Raw genomic sequence first — 16,690 nt, 5'->3', positions numbered from 1 at the left:
CTGTATTTCAGAGGCGTAGACACGTTAAGGTTCCCAGATGAACAGGCTGTGGCGATGCGCATTAGCCCACTCACCTGTAACACTGCACATGAAACCGCGGGGAGGGCGAGCCGGGGCGAGCAGTTCAGTTAGAGTGGGGTTGGGGAGGAGGGGCTCGGAGAAAGAAGAAGCTTTGAACCAGAGATGTCTGTCTGTGGTCGTAGTGAGCAAGAGGTCATGCCGCAGCTGGACCCACGGGTCTGGAAACGGCTGTTATCTAAGGCAGCACAGCTACCTACGTTAGGAAGTTTCCTCATGTGCCAAAAAGGCTGCACCGTGTTGTGCAAAGTCTCCCTTGGAATCAGCACTGCTGAAAACTGTTATGAAAAGGCTGCTTCCCCAAACCCTGACTCTGCCTGCGTGCAGCATCCTTGGTCATCAGTGTGACCCGTCATTACCACATAGACCATTTTTAGTTATTCTGGAGTAGGAATTGTTCCCCCAGAATGATCCTAGAAGTAGGGAAGCAAGAGGAATTAAAACAATGAAGCTGTGAATAGGCCGCTTCTCCTCAGCAGTCGGTGGCTGTCCGCAGCCAGGGATGGTGTCGCCTGGGAGGATCTAGGAGACAGCACTGACCAGCTGGAGAATGTCCTGCCCACTTTGCCTCAGACACAAACATCAATGGACACAAATATCAATGGAGTTATTTTCACTGTTTAATTATTTGATACTTGATGGTGACAGGAAGTATTTTCTATGATCTTGAAAATAAGCTAATATCAAGTTCATTTGATCCACGTTTTTGTTATCTCTTCTGTTAGTAAAATTCTATACTTTCAAAGAGAAAATTCTATACTTTCTCTAGCGAGGTGTGGTAGTGCATGCCTGTAATCCCAGCACTCAGGAGGCTGAGGCAGGAGGATCGCTGTGAGGCAGGAGGCCAGCCTGAACTACATAGAGAGACCCTGTCCCAAAAAGAAAAATTCACATAAAATGGATGGATGACATATATAAAATACTGAGTTCCCTCACCATCAACCTTGTATGCTGTTCACATTATTTAGGTTTGGGGTGATACGGGATCCATATTAGTATATGTCTGTCATGTAGAAGTAAATGTATTTTTATCTCTCCTACATGTTTTTATATCTATAGACAAATCTGAAATTACTTCCAGAATGAATGAACCATTCCTTGCCTGTTGGCACTTGGTGGTATGGGGAATTTCAGTCCAGTTGTCAGGGAGAAATGTTTTATGGGTGAACATAATGTAGGTAATTTTAAACATTAATATTTTAAGAAGTGGGACTTTCAGTGATTATGTCAACCTTTTAGATTTCTCTTTTCCACTTTCTTTCATGGGAAAGTATTACCGTTAAAATGCGCAAGACTCAGGGGCTGGGGATTTAGCTCAGTGGTTTCACCGCCTGCTGCGCAAGCTCAAGGACCTGAGTTCGATCCTCGGTACAAAAAAAAAAATAAGCAAGACCCACTTTGTGAGTGGTGATTGACAAAAAGGGTGAATGTTTCAGACACACTTGTCCCATCCCCCTCGCCACTTTCAAGTAATTCTGCAGTCCCTTTCCGGAGCATCTCTAGGTGCACTGTCCTGGCTGCCTCAATGTCCTAAATTGATTCAAAATGTTCCCCTCTGGTGATTCTGACCTTGGGGAAGAGCCAGAAATCACACAGTCCCACAGTGGTGATAAAGTGGGTGAGGACACAGCACTGTGTTTTTATAAGCTGCCTTTCCATTGGATGGCACTGGGCAGCAGCATTCACCGTATTTCTGATCATGCTTCATAAAGACACTCAGGAAAGAGGACTCCAGAGCTGCTGCAGAAAGTAGCAAGGACGATGGGATGAGTGCTTCTGAATAGGGGTGGGGGTGTATTGGGAGGAGATTTCATGGTGCTGTGTCTTTTATTGGGATAAATTGAGATATAAACAGTCACCATGTATTTCCATCACCCCTTGTGCATGAGGGGAAAAAGTCCTTTAGGCCAAGCTTTCTGTCAAAGTCCAGAGCCAACAGTTGTGCCATAGGACTGTCGCTCCGCAGAGCAGGTGAGCTTGCATCAGATAGCGACCAAGCTACTTCACGTCCCTCGGCTCAGTCAGGTGGGTGAGGTCCTTGGCTCGCAGTCTCTGTTCTCGGGGAGCCCTGGTCTCCAGGATCTGCGGGGCTCAAGAACCTACGGGGGAGAGAGAAGCATTCACTGGCCAGAACTGCTGAGGTTTTGGTGTAAAGTACGACATTGATTGTATTTTATTTAATGATCTGAAGGATGTGTTCAAATTCTTTTTATCAAATTCCAAAGAATGTAAAAAGACATGGTAAAAACAATGTAAAAAAGATGTCCTCTCCGTGAACCCTTCACTAAAATGGTACTGCCATTCTATACTTCTCCTAAATGTGCTTAGTTCCTCTGTCACTGAAGTTTTTCATAATCTAACCGGCTGCAGAGTAGTTGAACTGTGTCCTGTTTTCAGAGGTTGGAAAGACAGCTGAGGCTGAACACTCAGGCCTTCAACCGCCAGCTGGCAACGGAAAACCAGAAGACTCAGGCAGCTCAGACGGCCACGAAGTCCCTGCAAGAGGAGCTCAGGCTCCTGCAGCAGAAACTCAAGGTACTGCTTTCAAAACAAAATGTGGGAAAATGTGAGATCCCGTGTCCCCGGACACTGGAGCTGTTTGTGCATATTATGTCTCAAATTCTGTGATTTCAGGAATATATTGTTTCTTCCCTACAATCCTGAACAGACTGAAGGTCTGCAGTTATTAGAATGAGTGAATACATACTGTAAACTAGAAAAATTAAAGCTCTATTCATTCACGAGACTTATCATTTTTATTTCATCACATTAATATTGCAGTTTGTTTACAGTGTAATTCTAAATCAATTTTTAAATGTAAAACTAATTTTTAACATTGTAATATCAAGGGCAAATGTTAGTATATGTGTGCCCAAAGCAAGTACAAGGGAAAACTTTAATGGCCCACAATTTATTTAAAGTCTCCTTACAAATACATTTTCAAAACAGTCTTTTAATCCAGGCATGGTGGCACATAGCTGTCATCCCAGCACTCAGGAGGCTGAGGCAGGAGGATCGCCATAAATTCGAGGCCAGCCTGGGCTCTACACAGTGAGACCCTGTCTTAGGGAAAAGAAATTTTTTTTCTAAATTTTCCAACACTTTGGGAAAGCTGGATAAGACAAGTGAGAAATAAACACTTTCAAATCTCAGCTGGTCTTCAGCTTGACTCTTGAGACAAAAATCTTTGTCTTTTCTGGGATGAGTGGGAATTCAATTTCTAGGGAGTCTTCGGAACAGACCTCTAGAGCCTCTAGAGCTGGGGACAGGGAGGGCAGGGAGGAAGATGGAAACCCTCCTTACGTGAGGCAGGGAAAGCGCTCTGTCCAGTTTTTCTCCAGAGTTTCGGGAAACCAAGGAAGAATGCACCACAAAATGGTATGGCTATGACAAATAGCTTAGAAGTCTAAGAGAAGAGGTGTCGGGGTCCACTGGACAAGACTAAGGAGACACAGTCAGGGAATTTTAAAACAATTTTGTGTTTCCTTATTCTATATAAATAGACATTGTGTTCAGCCATTTTTTGCCAGGCGATATACTTAATACTCAATGAAATGCATAATTAAAGATTCAAAATTCTACATGCACTAAGATTTTAATTTAGCCAGAAAGATAACAAGAAGATTGCAAAAATAAATATTTAGAAATTCTGGGGACTGGTTGGAGGTGTAGCTCAGTGGTACAGCACTTGCCTAGCACGTGCGAGATCCTGGGTTCTATCCCCAGCACTGCAAAACAAACAAAAATCCCTCAAAACTTAAGTTGCTGGCTGGGGATTTAGCTGAGCAGTTTCGCCACTTGCTGCACAAGCACAAGGACCCAAGTTCGATCCCCAGCACCAAAAAAAAAAAAAAAAAACTTAAGTTGCTAAAAGAAAAGTAAATACACCTCTGCACAATGTATTTCTGAGCTCCCGCAAAAAGAAACAGGGCCATGGGGGTGTGGCTCAGTGGTAGAGCGCTTGGCTGGCAGATGGGAGGCACTGGGTTCCACACTCTGCACGACAAAAGAAAAAAAACAAAATAAGAATAAGGAACTTTCGGGCCGGGGATTTAGCTCAGTGGTTCTGCCACCTGCCTTGCAAGTGTAAGGACCTGAGTTCAATCTCCAGTACCAAAAAAGAAAAAGAACAAGGAACTTTCATGAACCCTGTGGAGTAACCTCAGGATGTATTGGTAAGTGGAAAAAGGAAGGTTAAGGGCAGCAATACAAATTATCCATTTTTTTATGTTTTAAAAAATCAGTAAGATAACAATAGAAAGGGGAAGAAAATAAGGTAAAAGGGACAGTCATAAAACATACATTTCTTGAATCTCTTCCTGCTTGATTTGCCTTTGAAATCATATAAATATTTTGCATAGTAATAAGACAATTCAAAAACTAAAATGCTATACCAAAAAAATCCAAAGTAAAGAAAAATACATGTACCCAACTATGTATTCTATCGGTGGCATGATGTCACACAAAAAAACCATTTCAAGTGACTTAAAACACATTCATTTTATTGCATATGCTAGTGAGATACAAGTTAAAACTTTCACACACACACAAAAGTATTGTTAGTTTAGTACTGATTTCAGTTATGGTAGTGTTGATACAGTTATTTCGACACCGGTGTGTGCATCCTTCATAACATGGTGAATAATGTTCATGTCATTGAGAACTGGGATTTGGGAGACAGAAGAAAAAATACAGAAGAATAAATGAAAATCCTATACTCCTGATTTTGATCAGAAGTGAAAGTATTAATTTATGATATATTTATTTTTAAAACTGTATGTTTCTAAAGTGACCAACTCAGCAAGAATGGATATCCCTGGAGCTCTCTAATGGTCTCCAAATTCCATTTCCCACAAACAAGAGCCAAGGTGTCTCAAAAAATTTTAAGTCGGGTGCACAAAGTCTACTCAACAAGCCTGGGATTCCTGTCATACAAAAAAGGAAAGCATCAAAGAGCAAGAGGACAACATGCACAGGGCTCGGGAGCCATCTAGAGTAGATTCAGACTGGCCAGAGATGGGACAATGTGAGATCAAAAAAGATAACCGAACCGCACGGACTGCAATTTATCCACTGAATCCAAGAGTTCACAACGACACTTAATAAACAAAACACTTCAGGGTTTACTCACCTTTGGAAGGCTCCAATATACCACCAGGGGAACAGTATGCTATTTTGAAACTTATACCTAAAGAAAAGGAAACAAACACTTATTTTTTACTTTTTCTATCTGAAGTATTCTTCAGAGTAACCACATTATGTAAGGAAGTTCTAGCCTCCTTATTACAGCACTCTAGTTGATGATGAAGAAGGGATGATTTGATCCAACTCACTATTTTAGAATTCCTAATAAATTACTGGCCCTAATCAATGATCATGAGTTGCTACTAAAATCACAAAAGAGAAAGTGTGAGGTGGTCCCTCCTGATGGCTCTGCAACCACCACCCTTGGAGTTCAGTGCCACCTCCAGCCTGACACTGGCTGCCCACCGAGCTTAACAGCTGATTTAGTGGAACGGGATGGAGGAACTGGGGAGACGACACCACAGAGACGCACACAGTCAGCGGCACCAGGCTGAGGGAGACTCCACAAAAAAAAACAAGCTGAGCTGAAGCTACACACAATGGTGCACATCTGTAACCCCAGCACTCTGGGAGGCTGAGGCAGGAGGAGCAAAAGTTGGAGCCCAGCCTGGGCAATTTAGGGACTTAGCAAGATCCTGTCTCAAAAAATAGGCTGGGGACCTAGCTCAGTGTGAAAGCCCTGGGTTCACTCCCCAGTGCAAGAAAGAAAGAAAGAAAAGAAAGAAAGAAAGAAAGAAAGAAAGAAAGAAAGAAAGAAAGAAAGGAAGGAAGGAAGGAAGGAAGGAAGGAAGGAAGGAAGGAAGGAAGGAAGAGGTGGCCTGAACAAGAGCTTTTCATTCTTGCCTACCAAAACCCTCTGGAAATGACCATACCTTAAACAAGGATCCATAATCCTGCACACGGTGTGGCTGTACCCGATTACCAAACGGCTTCTGGGAGGTCAAAACCAAGTGCATTCAGGCTGAGGGAACCAGGAGACAAATGAAACTTAAAACATGCTCAGCTCTGCTCTTAGAGGACCCGAGGTTCAGGGTCGGCAGAGGGAGCAAGAGGGGCAGACAGCCAGTAGGGGCTGGGGGGATTTGAGGAGTATGGAGGGGTCCCAGAAGTCACCCCATCCCCACACATCCCTACAACACAGGCTCTGGGCAGCGGTGACTCACTCAGGACCGGTCCCTGTGCCACATTCACCAGCAGGGAAATGTGGTCCAGACTGCACAGCTGTCATCCCAGCACTCAGGAGGCTGAGGCAGGAGGATGCTAGGGAGTTCCGGGCCAGCCTGGGGCACATAGTTCAAGGCCAGCCAGAACTATGTAGTGAGACCCTGACTCAGAAAACCAAACTAAAAATAAAAACAGAAAAAGGCAGTGCTCACCTCGCCTTAGGAGGCGACAGTTCTACGCAATCTCTAACTTCCTTCCCCCAAGACCCCAGGGAAAGACCTAAGACTGCAAAAAAAAAACCAGACTCTGAATGACAGAGAGAATGGTGGTGACTCCCATGGTGCCATGTGGGAGGACAGGTTGGAGGCAAGGGCGACAGGCACCACTGGCCCTGCGCGGCTCCAGCTCGCCTGGCCTCCTCCCTAGGGCCAGGGTGAAAATGCTGTCTCAAAACAGAAAGCAAAGTCTGTAGGGGCTCGGGAAGGCCTTGCTCGGGGTAAAGCTTGCAGGTCAGCAGGGAAGAAGCCTAGGAAGAGACCCAGGGCCACACAGAGCAGCAGGACACTGGAGGCAGCGAATCCAGCCCTCCATTCCCACCTGCGTTCAGGCTCCCTGATCATGTGACCATCGGCAGGCAGGAGAGAAAGCACACGAACAGGCAGGCGTGGTGCCCCAGGCCAGTAATCCCAGCACTCTAGGAGGCTGAAGCAGGAGGATGGTAAGTTCAAGCCCAGCCTGGGTAGCTACTGACAGTGAGACTCAGTCTCAAAATTAAAGGGCTGGGGGTGCAGCTCAGTGCAAAGGTCCTGGGTTCCATCCCTAGTACTGCAGAGGTTGGGGCGGCGGGGAGAAGGAGAAAAGGAAAGAAAGACAAGCAGAACAGCTGACCCAGTTTAATATTCCAGGAAAGAAGATGCTGCGTCCACAAACTGTGATGTCATAAAAATGGAAAAACCAGAAAGCAAGGGAAACTTCACTCAACTGCCAGTGAGGAGAAAGTCAGTAAAGAGCTAGGAGATGATCTGGGACAGAGGTGGCAGACTAGCTGTAAAAGGTTCACCAGCTCTGACCTAGGATACTGAGAAAATCTCCCTAAACAAGGAGCTGGACGATAGGAGATGAAAAAGGAAACATCAAGAAAGTACGCGCCTGACCTGCCTGTCTGCAGCGAGGGACAGAGTTCACGTGCAGCGGACACCTTGTAGTTTGGAAGGGTGGATCCATCTTCTGTCTGATTCCTCCTGGGAAAAGCTTGCCAAGTTTTGTTCAAAGTTCTACAGGCCTCCATGCGGAAGTCCCCCAAACCATTCTTACTTATTCCCAGTATTCTGCCCCGATCACGAGTTTCTGTCTCTCCAGTGGGAAGCATGCTGCTCCCGCCCAGGCTACAGCAGGGCTGCGTGAACAGTGGAAGCTTCATGCCTGCAATGCTCCAATGCGTGTGTTAGGGCTATGACTTGATGTCCTCCCAAAGCCTTGTGCAGGCATGGGTGGAGCTTTGCTTGGAACTGATTCCTGGTGCAATGCTAGGCTCCAGGGCACTGACTGAGAGCGGAAGTAATCGCTCCCTAAGTAATCAGCATCAGATGAAAGGGGCAGAAAGGCTCAGTTTAGAGCTCCTCCCCTTCCCTTGTTGCTTTTGCTGTCTTCCAAGGCCTAGACTGTTGCCCCTCTCCTAACCTGCCGTGGAGCCAGGCGATTACAGACTGAAACCTCTACAAACAGTAAGCCAAATAAACCTTTCCCCCTTTAAAAAAAAAAAAAAAGAAAGTACGTGCCCAAATCATTTAAAACAATCACTTTGGCCATTTCTCAAGACTCGGTCACTAACCCGTGGCCTGTCACCCGCCGTGCTCCCCGCATTTGGGGCGCTCCCCACCTCCCTCTGGTGCTGTCTGCTTCCCCTCCATGCTCAACTCCAGTAGTGGCCCCCGTGGGGAGGGGCAGACACCTGGAGGACGTTTTAGAACCTGTTCCTGTTATGTGCTGCATAGCATGCTGCTCCCAAACTTAAGTAACTTAAGGACCAGCATGAATTCTGTTCACAAAGCTACAATTTAGCCAGGGGCTTCCACAGACAGCTCATGGGCCAAGGTGCTCAAAGGCTGGGGGCTGGGATTATCGGATGTCCTGCTCCTGTCTATCTGTAGTGACAGCTGAAGTCTTTGGCAGGAAGCCTACACAGACTCTCCGCGAGGTGTAGGGGTCCTCGCAGCTGGATGGCTGGGTTCCCAGGGCAAGAATGAAAAGGATGTGGAGGTGGAGACAGAATGAGAGAGTCAGACACAGGGCAAGGGAGCATCGGGCAGAGAGTGGTCCCAGCGCCCTTTATGATCTCGCCCTGGCTGTCACACAGCATCATCTCTGCTCCATTCCAGGGCCCACAGCACTCCAGGCAGCAAACTCCACCTCTCAAGGCAGAGTCACAAGGTTCTGGCACAAGAAAATACAGGGACAAGAAATAACACTGTGGCAGTTTCAGGAAACTACCATCTGCCCCGTGAACGTCAGTGGTTACTGTCCGAGCTTGGGAGGTCTGGCCCAAGGACTGAAATGTCATTGAAACTCATTGTCGAAGTCACCCTCACCAGTGCAGACCCATTTCTGGAGAATGGGTGGCAATAAGAAGACAGACGCCAGCCTTCCGCCGGTCCCAGAGGAGGTACTGCTGCCCTGCTTTGCCTGCTTCAGTCGAGGCTCACTGAGGGGGAGTGCCCCTAGGAATGTACTTCCTTGCTAATCTATGTCTTTGGTTTTGTTTTCGTATGAGAAAAGATCTCACTATATAGTTCGGGAGGGCCTGGAACTCACTATGTAGTCCTGGCTGGCCTCAAACTCAAGGCAATCCTTCTGCCTCAGCCTTTCGAGTGCTGAGATTGCAGGCGGGTGCCACCGCACCCAGCTACCTAGCTAATTTTTGGAAGCCATTTATCTACACTGAGCACATCATGATTCCACACCATCAGCCATCTTCCTTTCTGGGTGGGGGCTACTGGGGACTGAACTCAAGGCCTGTGCACTGAGCCCCACCCCCAGCTCGATTTTACCTCTTATTGTGAGAGGGTCTCACTAAGTCACTAAACTGCCCAGATCCTCCTGCCCCGCCCTCCCAGAGTAGTGGGCTATAGGTGTCACCACCATGCCCCCCTTAACTCTGTGTTGACTTCCCTTTGAGCTCCTGAGTACTCTTTCCTATGGGTGTTTCACAAAGACTCCATGAGCAATCCTGGGTACACAAGGCTTCACTTATTCCCTGATCAACCACACGAGTGGCCTGGGTGGGTTATGGCCCAGCTGGGGGGGGGGCGGCCTTGCACCTCTGTTCCAATGCTAGAGGGGACTGTCCTTCATGGAGCCTCCCTCCACCCCAGCCCCTGTGACTTCAGCAGCCACTCCCTTCCTGCACAGGGCCTGGCCCATGGAAGGTGGAACTGAACTTTCCAGGGAACTAAAATCTGCTCCCCGACACTGAAATCTTCTTTCTTAAGCAATGTGAGTGAAAGAACAGTCAGAACAGCTTTATACCCTATCCCTCCTCTTCAGCCTAATACCCAGGATCCACTTGGTCAGTGGCCCAAGCATTTCCGGTCCTTGGGCTAAGTGTTCCTACTGTGAGAAGGGGGAACAGGGGAAGTGGACTGCACCATTTTTGCTTCTGGAAACATAAATTCTAGAAAAAATGAATATTCTTGTTTTATGCATTTCTAGAGCAGTCATAAACTAACTTTATGATTAAAATGAGCACAAAACCTACACTGTCCCACTGAGATTACAAAGTATGTAATGTTCTTTGTTTTCTATAACTGAACTCTACTTCCTCATGAGCCCCATTCACAGAAGAATGCAAGAATTCTGCCTGGGTCTCCTCTAGTCCAAAGCATTCTCCTCTTAGGCAGCTCCTGGACTGACAAGATTCCCCTCTCCCCGTGTTCGTGTTGCTTGGCGATGGGAGAAAGCACCTGTGACCATGTCTGTCCACCGACTCCCTCCACACCCACTTCTCCCAAGAGTGACTGGTGTTCGTCACGTTCCCAGGCCCCGTCTGGTGTGAACCGACTGTGGCCAGGAGCACTGGGTGGCCTCCTGTCACATCTTGGTCCTCTTCCCTCGGTGGATGTTGGGCAAAAGCTCATATAGTCCGTGGCTACTACAGTAAGCAGTGAGGAACAATAAACCTCAAGGCCCAGGCACAGGGGACCGAAAGAATCCTGTGAAAGAAGCTCACTTGCACAATCTAGTCCCCATCACAGAACGTGTCACTTTGTCAAAAAGCTAGTTCAGGGGCCGGGGATTTAGTTCAGTGGTTCCACTGCCTGCCTTGAAAGCACAAGGTCCCAAATTCGATCTCTAATACCAAAAAAAAAAAAAAAGCTACTGCCATCTGGTGTCCAGAATGGGACAAAATGATAAGGCTCATTTCTGTTCCTTCTGGAATCTACAGATTACATTCATAGCATACACAGCTCACTTAGATTGTTTTTTGAAAGAAATCAAGTTAATAAAAGTAAACAATAGAAAAATCAATATTGTTATTCTTTTTTAGGAAAAGGAGCATGAGCTTGAAATTAAAAACATCTATACTAATCGAATCCTTAGAAATATACGGGAACTAGAAGATTACCCAAAAGGTATATTTTTATTATTTTTACTCAGAATCTATTTTTAAGTACTCGGTCATATTTTCTTAATTTATATAGCCAAAATAATGGGGTTTTTTAATTTCATTTGATTTTGATTTTTTGAGACAGGTTCTCACTATGTAGCCCAGGCTGGTCTTGAATTCACAGTGATCCTCCTGCCTCAGACTCCTGAGCGCCAGATTACAGGCATGTGGCACCACACCCTGCCAAAAATGCATATTTTAAAAAATAATTTGACTAGGCATTAAAATGCATTATGCAACCCTAGAAAGATGATGAAGTTGTGAGATAACTTTCCAGCCAGAAGCAAAATACCTCTTTCAAAAATTGAACTTCCTAAGTATATCTGCTGCCAGCGTGTGGCTTTTGAAAATGAGCTTCCTTGAGGTAGGCTTTCCTCTCTAACAAGATGCCCCCGTAAGCCAGGCGTGGTGACCCCACCTGTCAATCCCAGGACTGGGGAGGCTGAGGCCAGAGGCTCACCATGAGTTCGAGGCCAGCCGGGCTGCATAGGAAGAGACTGTCTCAGAAAGAAAAAAAAAAAATGCCCTTGGCTTGTTTGTTGTTTTTTTTTTAATTGCCATCATTTGTTTTATTTCAGAAATTCTTTTCTTCTGAAAGAAACATTTTTCAACTCTGAAGTCCTTAGAGATTACTTTTTGGCATAATTTATCCACTCTGTCCCAGGTGATCTTGAAAGGCAAATAATTTAGCTCTGATGATGATCTTTGATGGCTTTTATTTCTTTAACCAAAGCAATCACTGGTGCCTTTTAGGCACACGGAACGATAGCACTCATCACAGAGAAGGTGCCCCTGTACGTGGCGCCTGCGGCCTCTTTTTTCCCATCTCCCCTCCCCCCCATGCACAAAAGCTCTGTTTCCGTTTTCCCTTCTATTTTTATCTTCTTTTCCTTGTCCCTTCCTTCCTTTCTCCCTCCCTCCCTCGTTCCCCTTCCCATTTGAACATTTTCTTCCCATTTCCCAGTATCTATTTTACATTTCAGTCCTATTTTCACTTTCGGTTTCTCACACCAGAGAGACAAGGCGGAATTTATAAACAGGTGCGTCCGATTTATTTCACTTAAGAGCATGGTCTCAAGGTGCATCCATTTAGCTAGCAATGTCTCAGGCTCATCCCTCTTTATAAGATGCCCCTGTTTTAGCTTTTCAGTTCAGCGATTTTTTTTTTTTTCCCCGGTTCTGGGGATCGAACTCAGGACTTTGCGCTTGCAAGGCAGTCGCGGTCCCACTGAGCTAAATCCTCGGCCCAGTTCAGTGGATTTCTGACAATGATTTTACCCACATAACTGCCACCTAATCAAGGCCACGTCACCCCAGAAAGGTCCCTCATGCCTGCGTGCCGCCGGCAGTCCACACCCCTGGCTTGAGCAGTTGTGAGGGGTCTGTAGGACTCACCCAAGGCGCTCCGCATTCCTGATGCAAGGTGTCTCTGGACCCAGCCGCCCCACTGCAAGTCTGCAGCTCCGAATCCCACCTGCAGAGGACGCCCTCGTCCTCAAACGGCAATCCTGTCCTCTCCTAACACCTGATTCCACTCTCGAGACAGAATAAGGCAAAACAAAGGAGATGGCAGGAAAATACACAAGGCAACCAACGAATGTTAGGCGTGTACCGAATACCCAGAAAATAGCATAGTTGGCTTTTATCACATTGCATACTTCAATGGTATTTTGTTTAAAATCAATATTGCTTCCAAATGTAAAATATGATTCTCACGTGCGATCTACCTATTCTGCAGTTTCTTCAACAAAATCAGTACAAGCGGACAGAAAAAGCTTGTCATTTGTAAGTATGAGACACCAGGAAACCCAAAAGTCAGAAGATGTTCCATCTTTGACTACTAAGGTACGGCAAAGGTGAAGTCTTGCGGTGGCTAAACGTGTCTGAACAAAAACAGCTGAGCCATCACTTGTGACCACCACTTGTTCTACACAAACAGTATTTGTGTTCATTAGAGTAAAATACAAGTGGAAATCATCTACATGCCACAAATGTATTTGTTCTGCTTTTCTAAATCATAGGGTAAAAACATAACAAGAAACATTCATCCTAAAGAGAAATCAAGTGAAATAAACCATGAAGTTCCTCACTATATCAGTAAACTGCCAAAGCAAGATGATTCAAAGAGAGAATTTGAAGGTAACTGTACCAAGTTTTAAAAATCTCTTAGAGGGACTGGGGATGTAGCTCAGTGTTGCCGCCGCCTGCCTAGCAAGTGCAAGGTCCTGAGTTCAATCCCCAGTACAAAAAAAAAAAAAAAATCTCTTAGCCAGCGGCCATAGCTCAATGGGCGAGAGCTTGCCTACATGCTTGAGGCCCTGAGCCTGACGATTCCCCAACTCTGAAGAAAACTCTCCTATCTTATTTGATTTTTTTGTCTGTTTGTTTTTTGTTTTGTTTTTGGTACCAGGGATCAAACTCAGGTCCTTGCACTTTCGAGCCAGGTGTTGGAACCACTGAACTAAATCCCCGGCCTTATTTGATTTTTTAAAGAATGAACTGTATACATGTGCGTAAAAGGACACATTAAAACATAAACAGTTGAGGGCCGGGGATTTAGCTCAGTGGTTTCGCCAACTGCCTTGCAAGCTCGAGGACCCGAGTTCAATCCCCGGTACCAAAAAAAAAAAAAAACACAAAAAAAAACATGAACAGTTGATAGAATCACAATAAAAGGAGTGCCTGGGTGGTCGAGGTGGTACACACCTGTAATCCCAGTGCTATGGGAGGCAGAGGCAGGAGAATCACAAGTTTGAGCCCAGCCTGGGCAACTTAGCAAGAGCTTGTCTCAAAATGAAAAATTTGAAAAAGGGCAGGGGATGTAGCACAGTGCAAGGCCTTGGAATCAATCCCTGGTATCATTATTAGATAGATGATAGAGTAGATAGATGCCCTGGAAGGGTCACACCTCGACTGGGGGAGCTAAGAAAGTTGAAATAACTCAGCAATTTGGTAGAAGGCACCGAATGTAAGGGCACCCTGTCTGCGGCAGACTCGTGGAATCTGACGGTTGCTTGCGTTTTTGCTGGGGTCACTGGGCCTACATAAGTTTCCACTCACTTTTCAATCCATTTGGGTCACTGATATTGTCCTAAAGATTTATTCATTTTGGGCCAAGTATTTGGCTCAGTGGTGCCACCACCTGCCTTGCAAGTGCAAGGTCCTGAGTTTGATCCCCAGTACCAAAAAAAAGATTTATTCATTTGAAAATTTCTTTCTGCACATATGCTGTGTCAGGCGCTGCTCTGCCACTGGAAAATGGCAGTGAACAAGTACAAAACACCTTGTGCCGGGTGGGCACCGGCCTGGCAACCAAGAGGCCCTGGTCTCAACTCCCAGCCCCAAAAGAAAACTAGCAGACACCCTGCCCTGAGGTGCTCATATTCCCATGTGGGACCATCTTTCCCTTCGGTTCACATTATCCCCCACTCTACAGTAACCGCTCAGAATCCCATGGACTGCAAATGCCACACTTTATTTAACCATTACTTTTTTTTTTTGAGACAGGGTCTCACTGTATAGTTCAGGCTGGCCTCAAAGTCACAGCGATCCTCCTGCCTCAGCCTTCCCCATGCTGGGATTTTTGCAGACATTTGTGTCATTGTTCTAAACCACTCTGCAGTAAACATCCTTATACCAATCTTTGTTTGTGGGCCTCCTCCCAGAAGTGAGGCTGTTGGCCTGAGTGTGTCCCCTTGAAATTTCACTAGATACTGCCAAACTACCATCCAAAATCCTCCACCAACGCATACGCCCACCAGTGGGGAGCAAACACTGCAATGTCCCCATATTCTCATCAGCTCTGGAAATTATTTGCCGATTGGATGGGTGAAAAATGTTCTCGTTGTTTTCCCTGGCACTATATCCTGCTAGTGATGCAAGAAATTATTAATAACCTTGTTGGCAAATTGCATTTCCTTGCCTATGAATATCGCTTTCCTTTGGTTTCATAAATCCCGTGTATTTGGGATATTCTAGGAAAATGGGGCATTCTGAGCCTGTTAGAAAATGCTCTGCTCTGTGTTGTGCGCACTGCTCTCTCCGCCTTTCCTGTCACTGGCCGTGTGCTGGCCGCACCACCCTGAAGTAGAAGCCCACGAGCTGAGAGGGCACTGAACTGTCGATTTTTTCTAACACAGATTTATCAAAGGAAGAGGAATATCTGGAAGTACATGCACCTCTGGAGAATACTGGACGACATAAAGAGAAGGAAGATCAAGAAAAGAAACCCCTTTTGCAAGAACAAGAGCTACTCCCCCAAAACACTCCAGCTGTCCCCCCTGACAGAGAAAGCGGTCAGGATGATGATGCAGAAAAAGAAAAGTTTAAAAGCGTCCAGCTGTGCGAGGCGGAGGAGAGCTCCGACCACGGCGCCGTCCCCAACGCCAAGGCTCCCTGCAGGCAAAGGAAGCTGTACTCGTTCACGGAAGCCACCGAAAACCTGCACCACGGGCTTCCCGCGTGCGGCGGGCACGCTCAAGGGCACGGCGCCTACAAGCATCGGAGTGGCGGCGCCGAGGAGCCGAAGCCGGACGCGCCCAGTGGGTACGAGCCCTCCTTCGGGAAGTCTTCCCGGATCAAAGCAAAGGACCCCGCCTTCCAGGAGCGGAAGAGCAGCCTGATGGAGGAGCTCTTCGGGGCCGGCTGTGTCCTGAAGGCCGAGCACGCTGCTCCTGGGGCCGTGGACGGCGGCAAGGAGCCCCCGAGACAGAAGGCGCCCACGCCCCCGACGCCGCTGCAGACGCCGGGCCGAGGCCGAGCCTCGGCCAGCAACGCATTCGGGGGCTCCAAGGCCACCGTGGGCAGCTCCATGCAGTCTCCACCCACGGAAGGAAAAAGAGTTGTTTAAATACAACTCGTATCTTAATACAACCGGCTTCACAGCCTGCTTATGTGCCTTCGATCGTATGAGGTTAGTGTGCAAGAGAGTGTATGTCTCTGGGTGTGCGCTAGCACTCACATTAGACTCTGGAAAGTCCAGTTTCAAAATCCATTGTATTCTAGCCAACAATAATATTTTAAATACAAATTTGCATTGTTTTTCTAAAAGTGAACCACGTCCATTGTTTTATGTTTTTTTAAGACTGATTTAATTATATGGCTTTAGTATCCTGTGGGACCAGTCAACATACACATCTTCTACAGGTTAAAATCTTTCCAGCAATAGAGTTGTGTTGTAACTTTGAAACATGGAAGCAGCTTTCAGACAACAGTACAATCACAAGACTCTCTTCACACAGGGGAAAAAGTGCACTGGTTACCAAACTTGGTTTTATGAAAATAAATTTTGGGGATACTCTTATTCAGCTAAACTGGGCATCTAATATACTGTCTTTGTGTCTTTCCTCATGGACATACCTAAGGTTTGGTATTTTTTTATTGAGCTTTATTGCACACTGTGACTTGACTTTTTTTACTTAATCTTGTTCTAAAAAAAAAAAACCACATGGTGTAGAGTTCACTGGACCTAGCTGCTCAGCCCTAACTATTTATTACTCTTAGCATATCTTAAGTTGGGACTACAAGGGTCTACCTCTAGACTACAAATGCTGAACTTCCCTTCATTAGTTATAAAGGTAATTTATAATCCAGAACATTGTGGGGAAGACTCTGGCTGGAGGAGTGATTGAAATGATGGCTGAGATGAAGGTATCTCCTACAGCAATGGCCCAGGCTCCCTAGAATGCATGGCTATAGAAT

At 46.2% G+C, this 16,690-nt stretch overlaps 1 protein-coding gene and 1 long non-coding RNA gene across 11 annotated transcripts in view; one reads left to right on the top strand and one right to left on the bottom strand.

Annotated features, from left to right (window-relative positions):
• Positions 1-16,325, top strand: part of Lca5l (lebercilin LCA5 like) — a 40,925-nt gene extending 24,600 nt beyond the window's left edge. For 8 of the 10 annotated variants that reach the window (XM_021256230.2, XM_021256232.2, XM_021256231.2 and 5 more), the window contains 5 exons: positions 2,476-2,613; positions 10,871-10,955; positions 12,729-12,835; positions 13,012-13,129; positions 15,130-16,325. In XM_021256230.2, coding sequence (XP_021111889.1) covers positions 2,476-2,613; positions 10,871-10,955; positions 12,729-12,835; positions 13,012-13,129; positions 15,130-15,839 — 1,158 coding nt within the window. In that variant the 3' untranslated portion in view covers positions 15,840-16,325. The remainder of the gene's footprint in view (positions 1-2,475; positions 2,614-10,870; positions 10,956-12,728; positions 12,836-13,011; positions 13,130-15,129) is intronic. The other 2 variants (XM_021256237.2, XM_021256238.2) reach the window with 2 other exon arrangements.
• LOC110348654 (uncharacterized) lies at positions 623-9,309 on the bottom strand. Its single transcript, XR_015451690.1, has 3 exons — positions 6,036-9,309; positions 5,210-5,266; positions 623-2,177 (listed from the first exon to the last, which is right to left on the bottom strand). It is a non-coding gene; the product is annotated as an uncharacterized LOC110348654 (long non-coding RNA).
• Positions 16,326-16,690: the final 365 nt, after the last annotated feature.

The sequence above is a fragment of the Heterocephalus glaber genome, unplaced genomic scaffold (genome assembly GCF_053883595.1).
Source record: "Heterocephalus glaber isolate CG9 unplaced genomic scaffold, H.glaber_assembly_v1.0 deba00000122, whole genome shotgun sequence".
Lineage (NCBI taxonomy): Eukaryota > Metazoa > Chordata > Mammalia > Rodentia > Bathyergidae > Heterocephalus > Heterocephalus glaber.
Note: the sequence above shows the minus strand (reverse complement) of the source record. Positions and strands in the feature narration are given on the sequence as shown.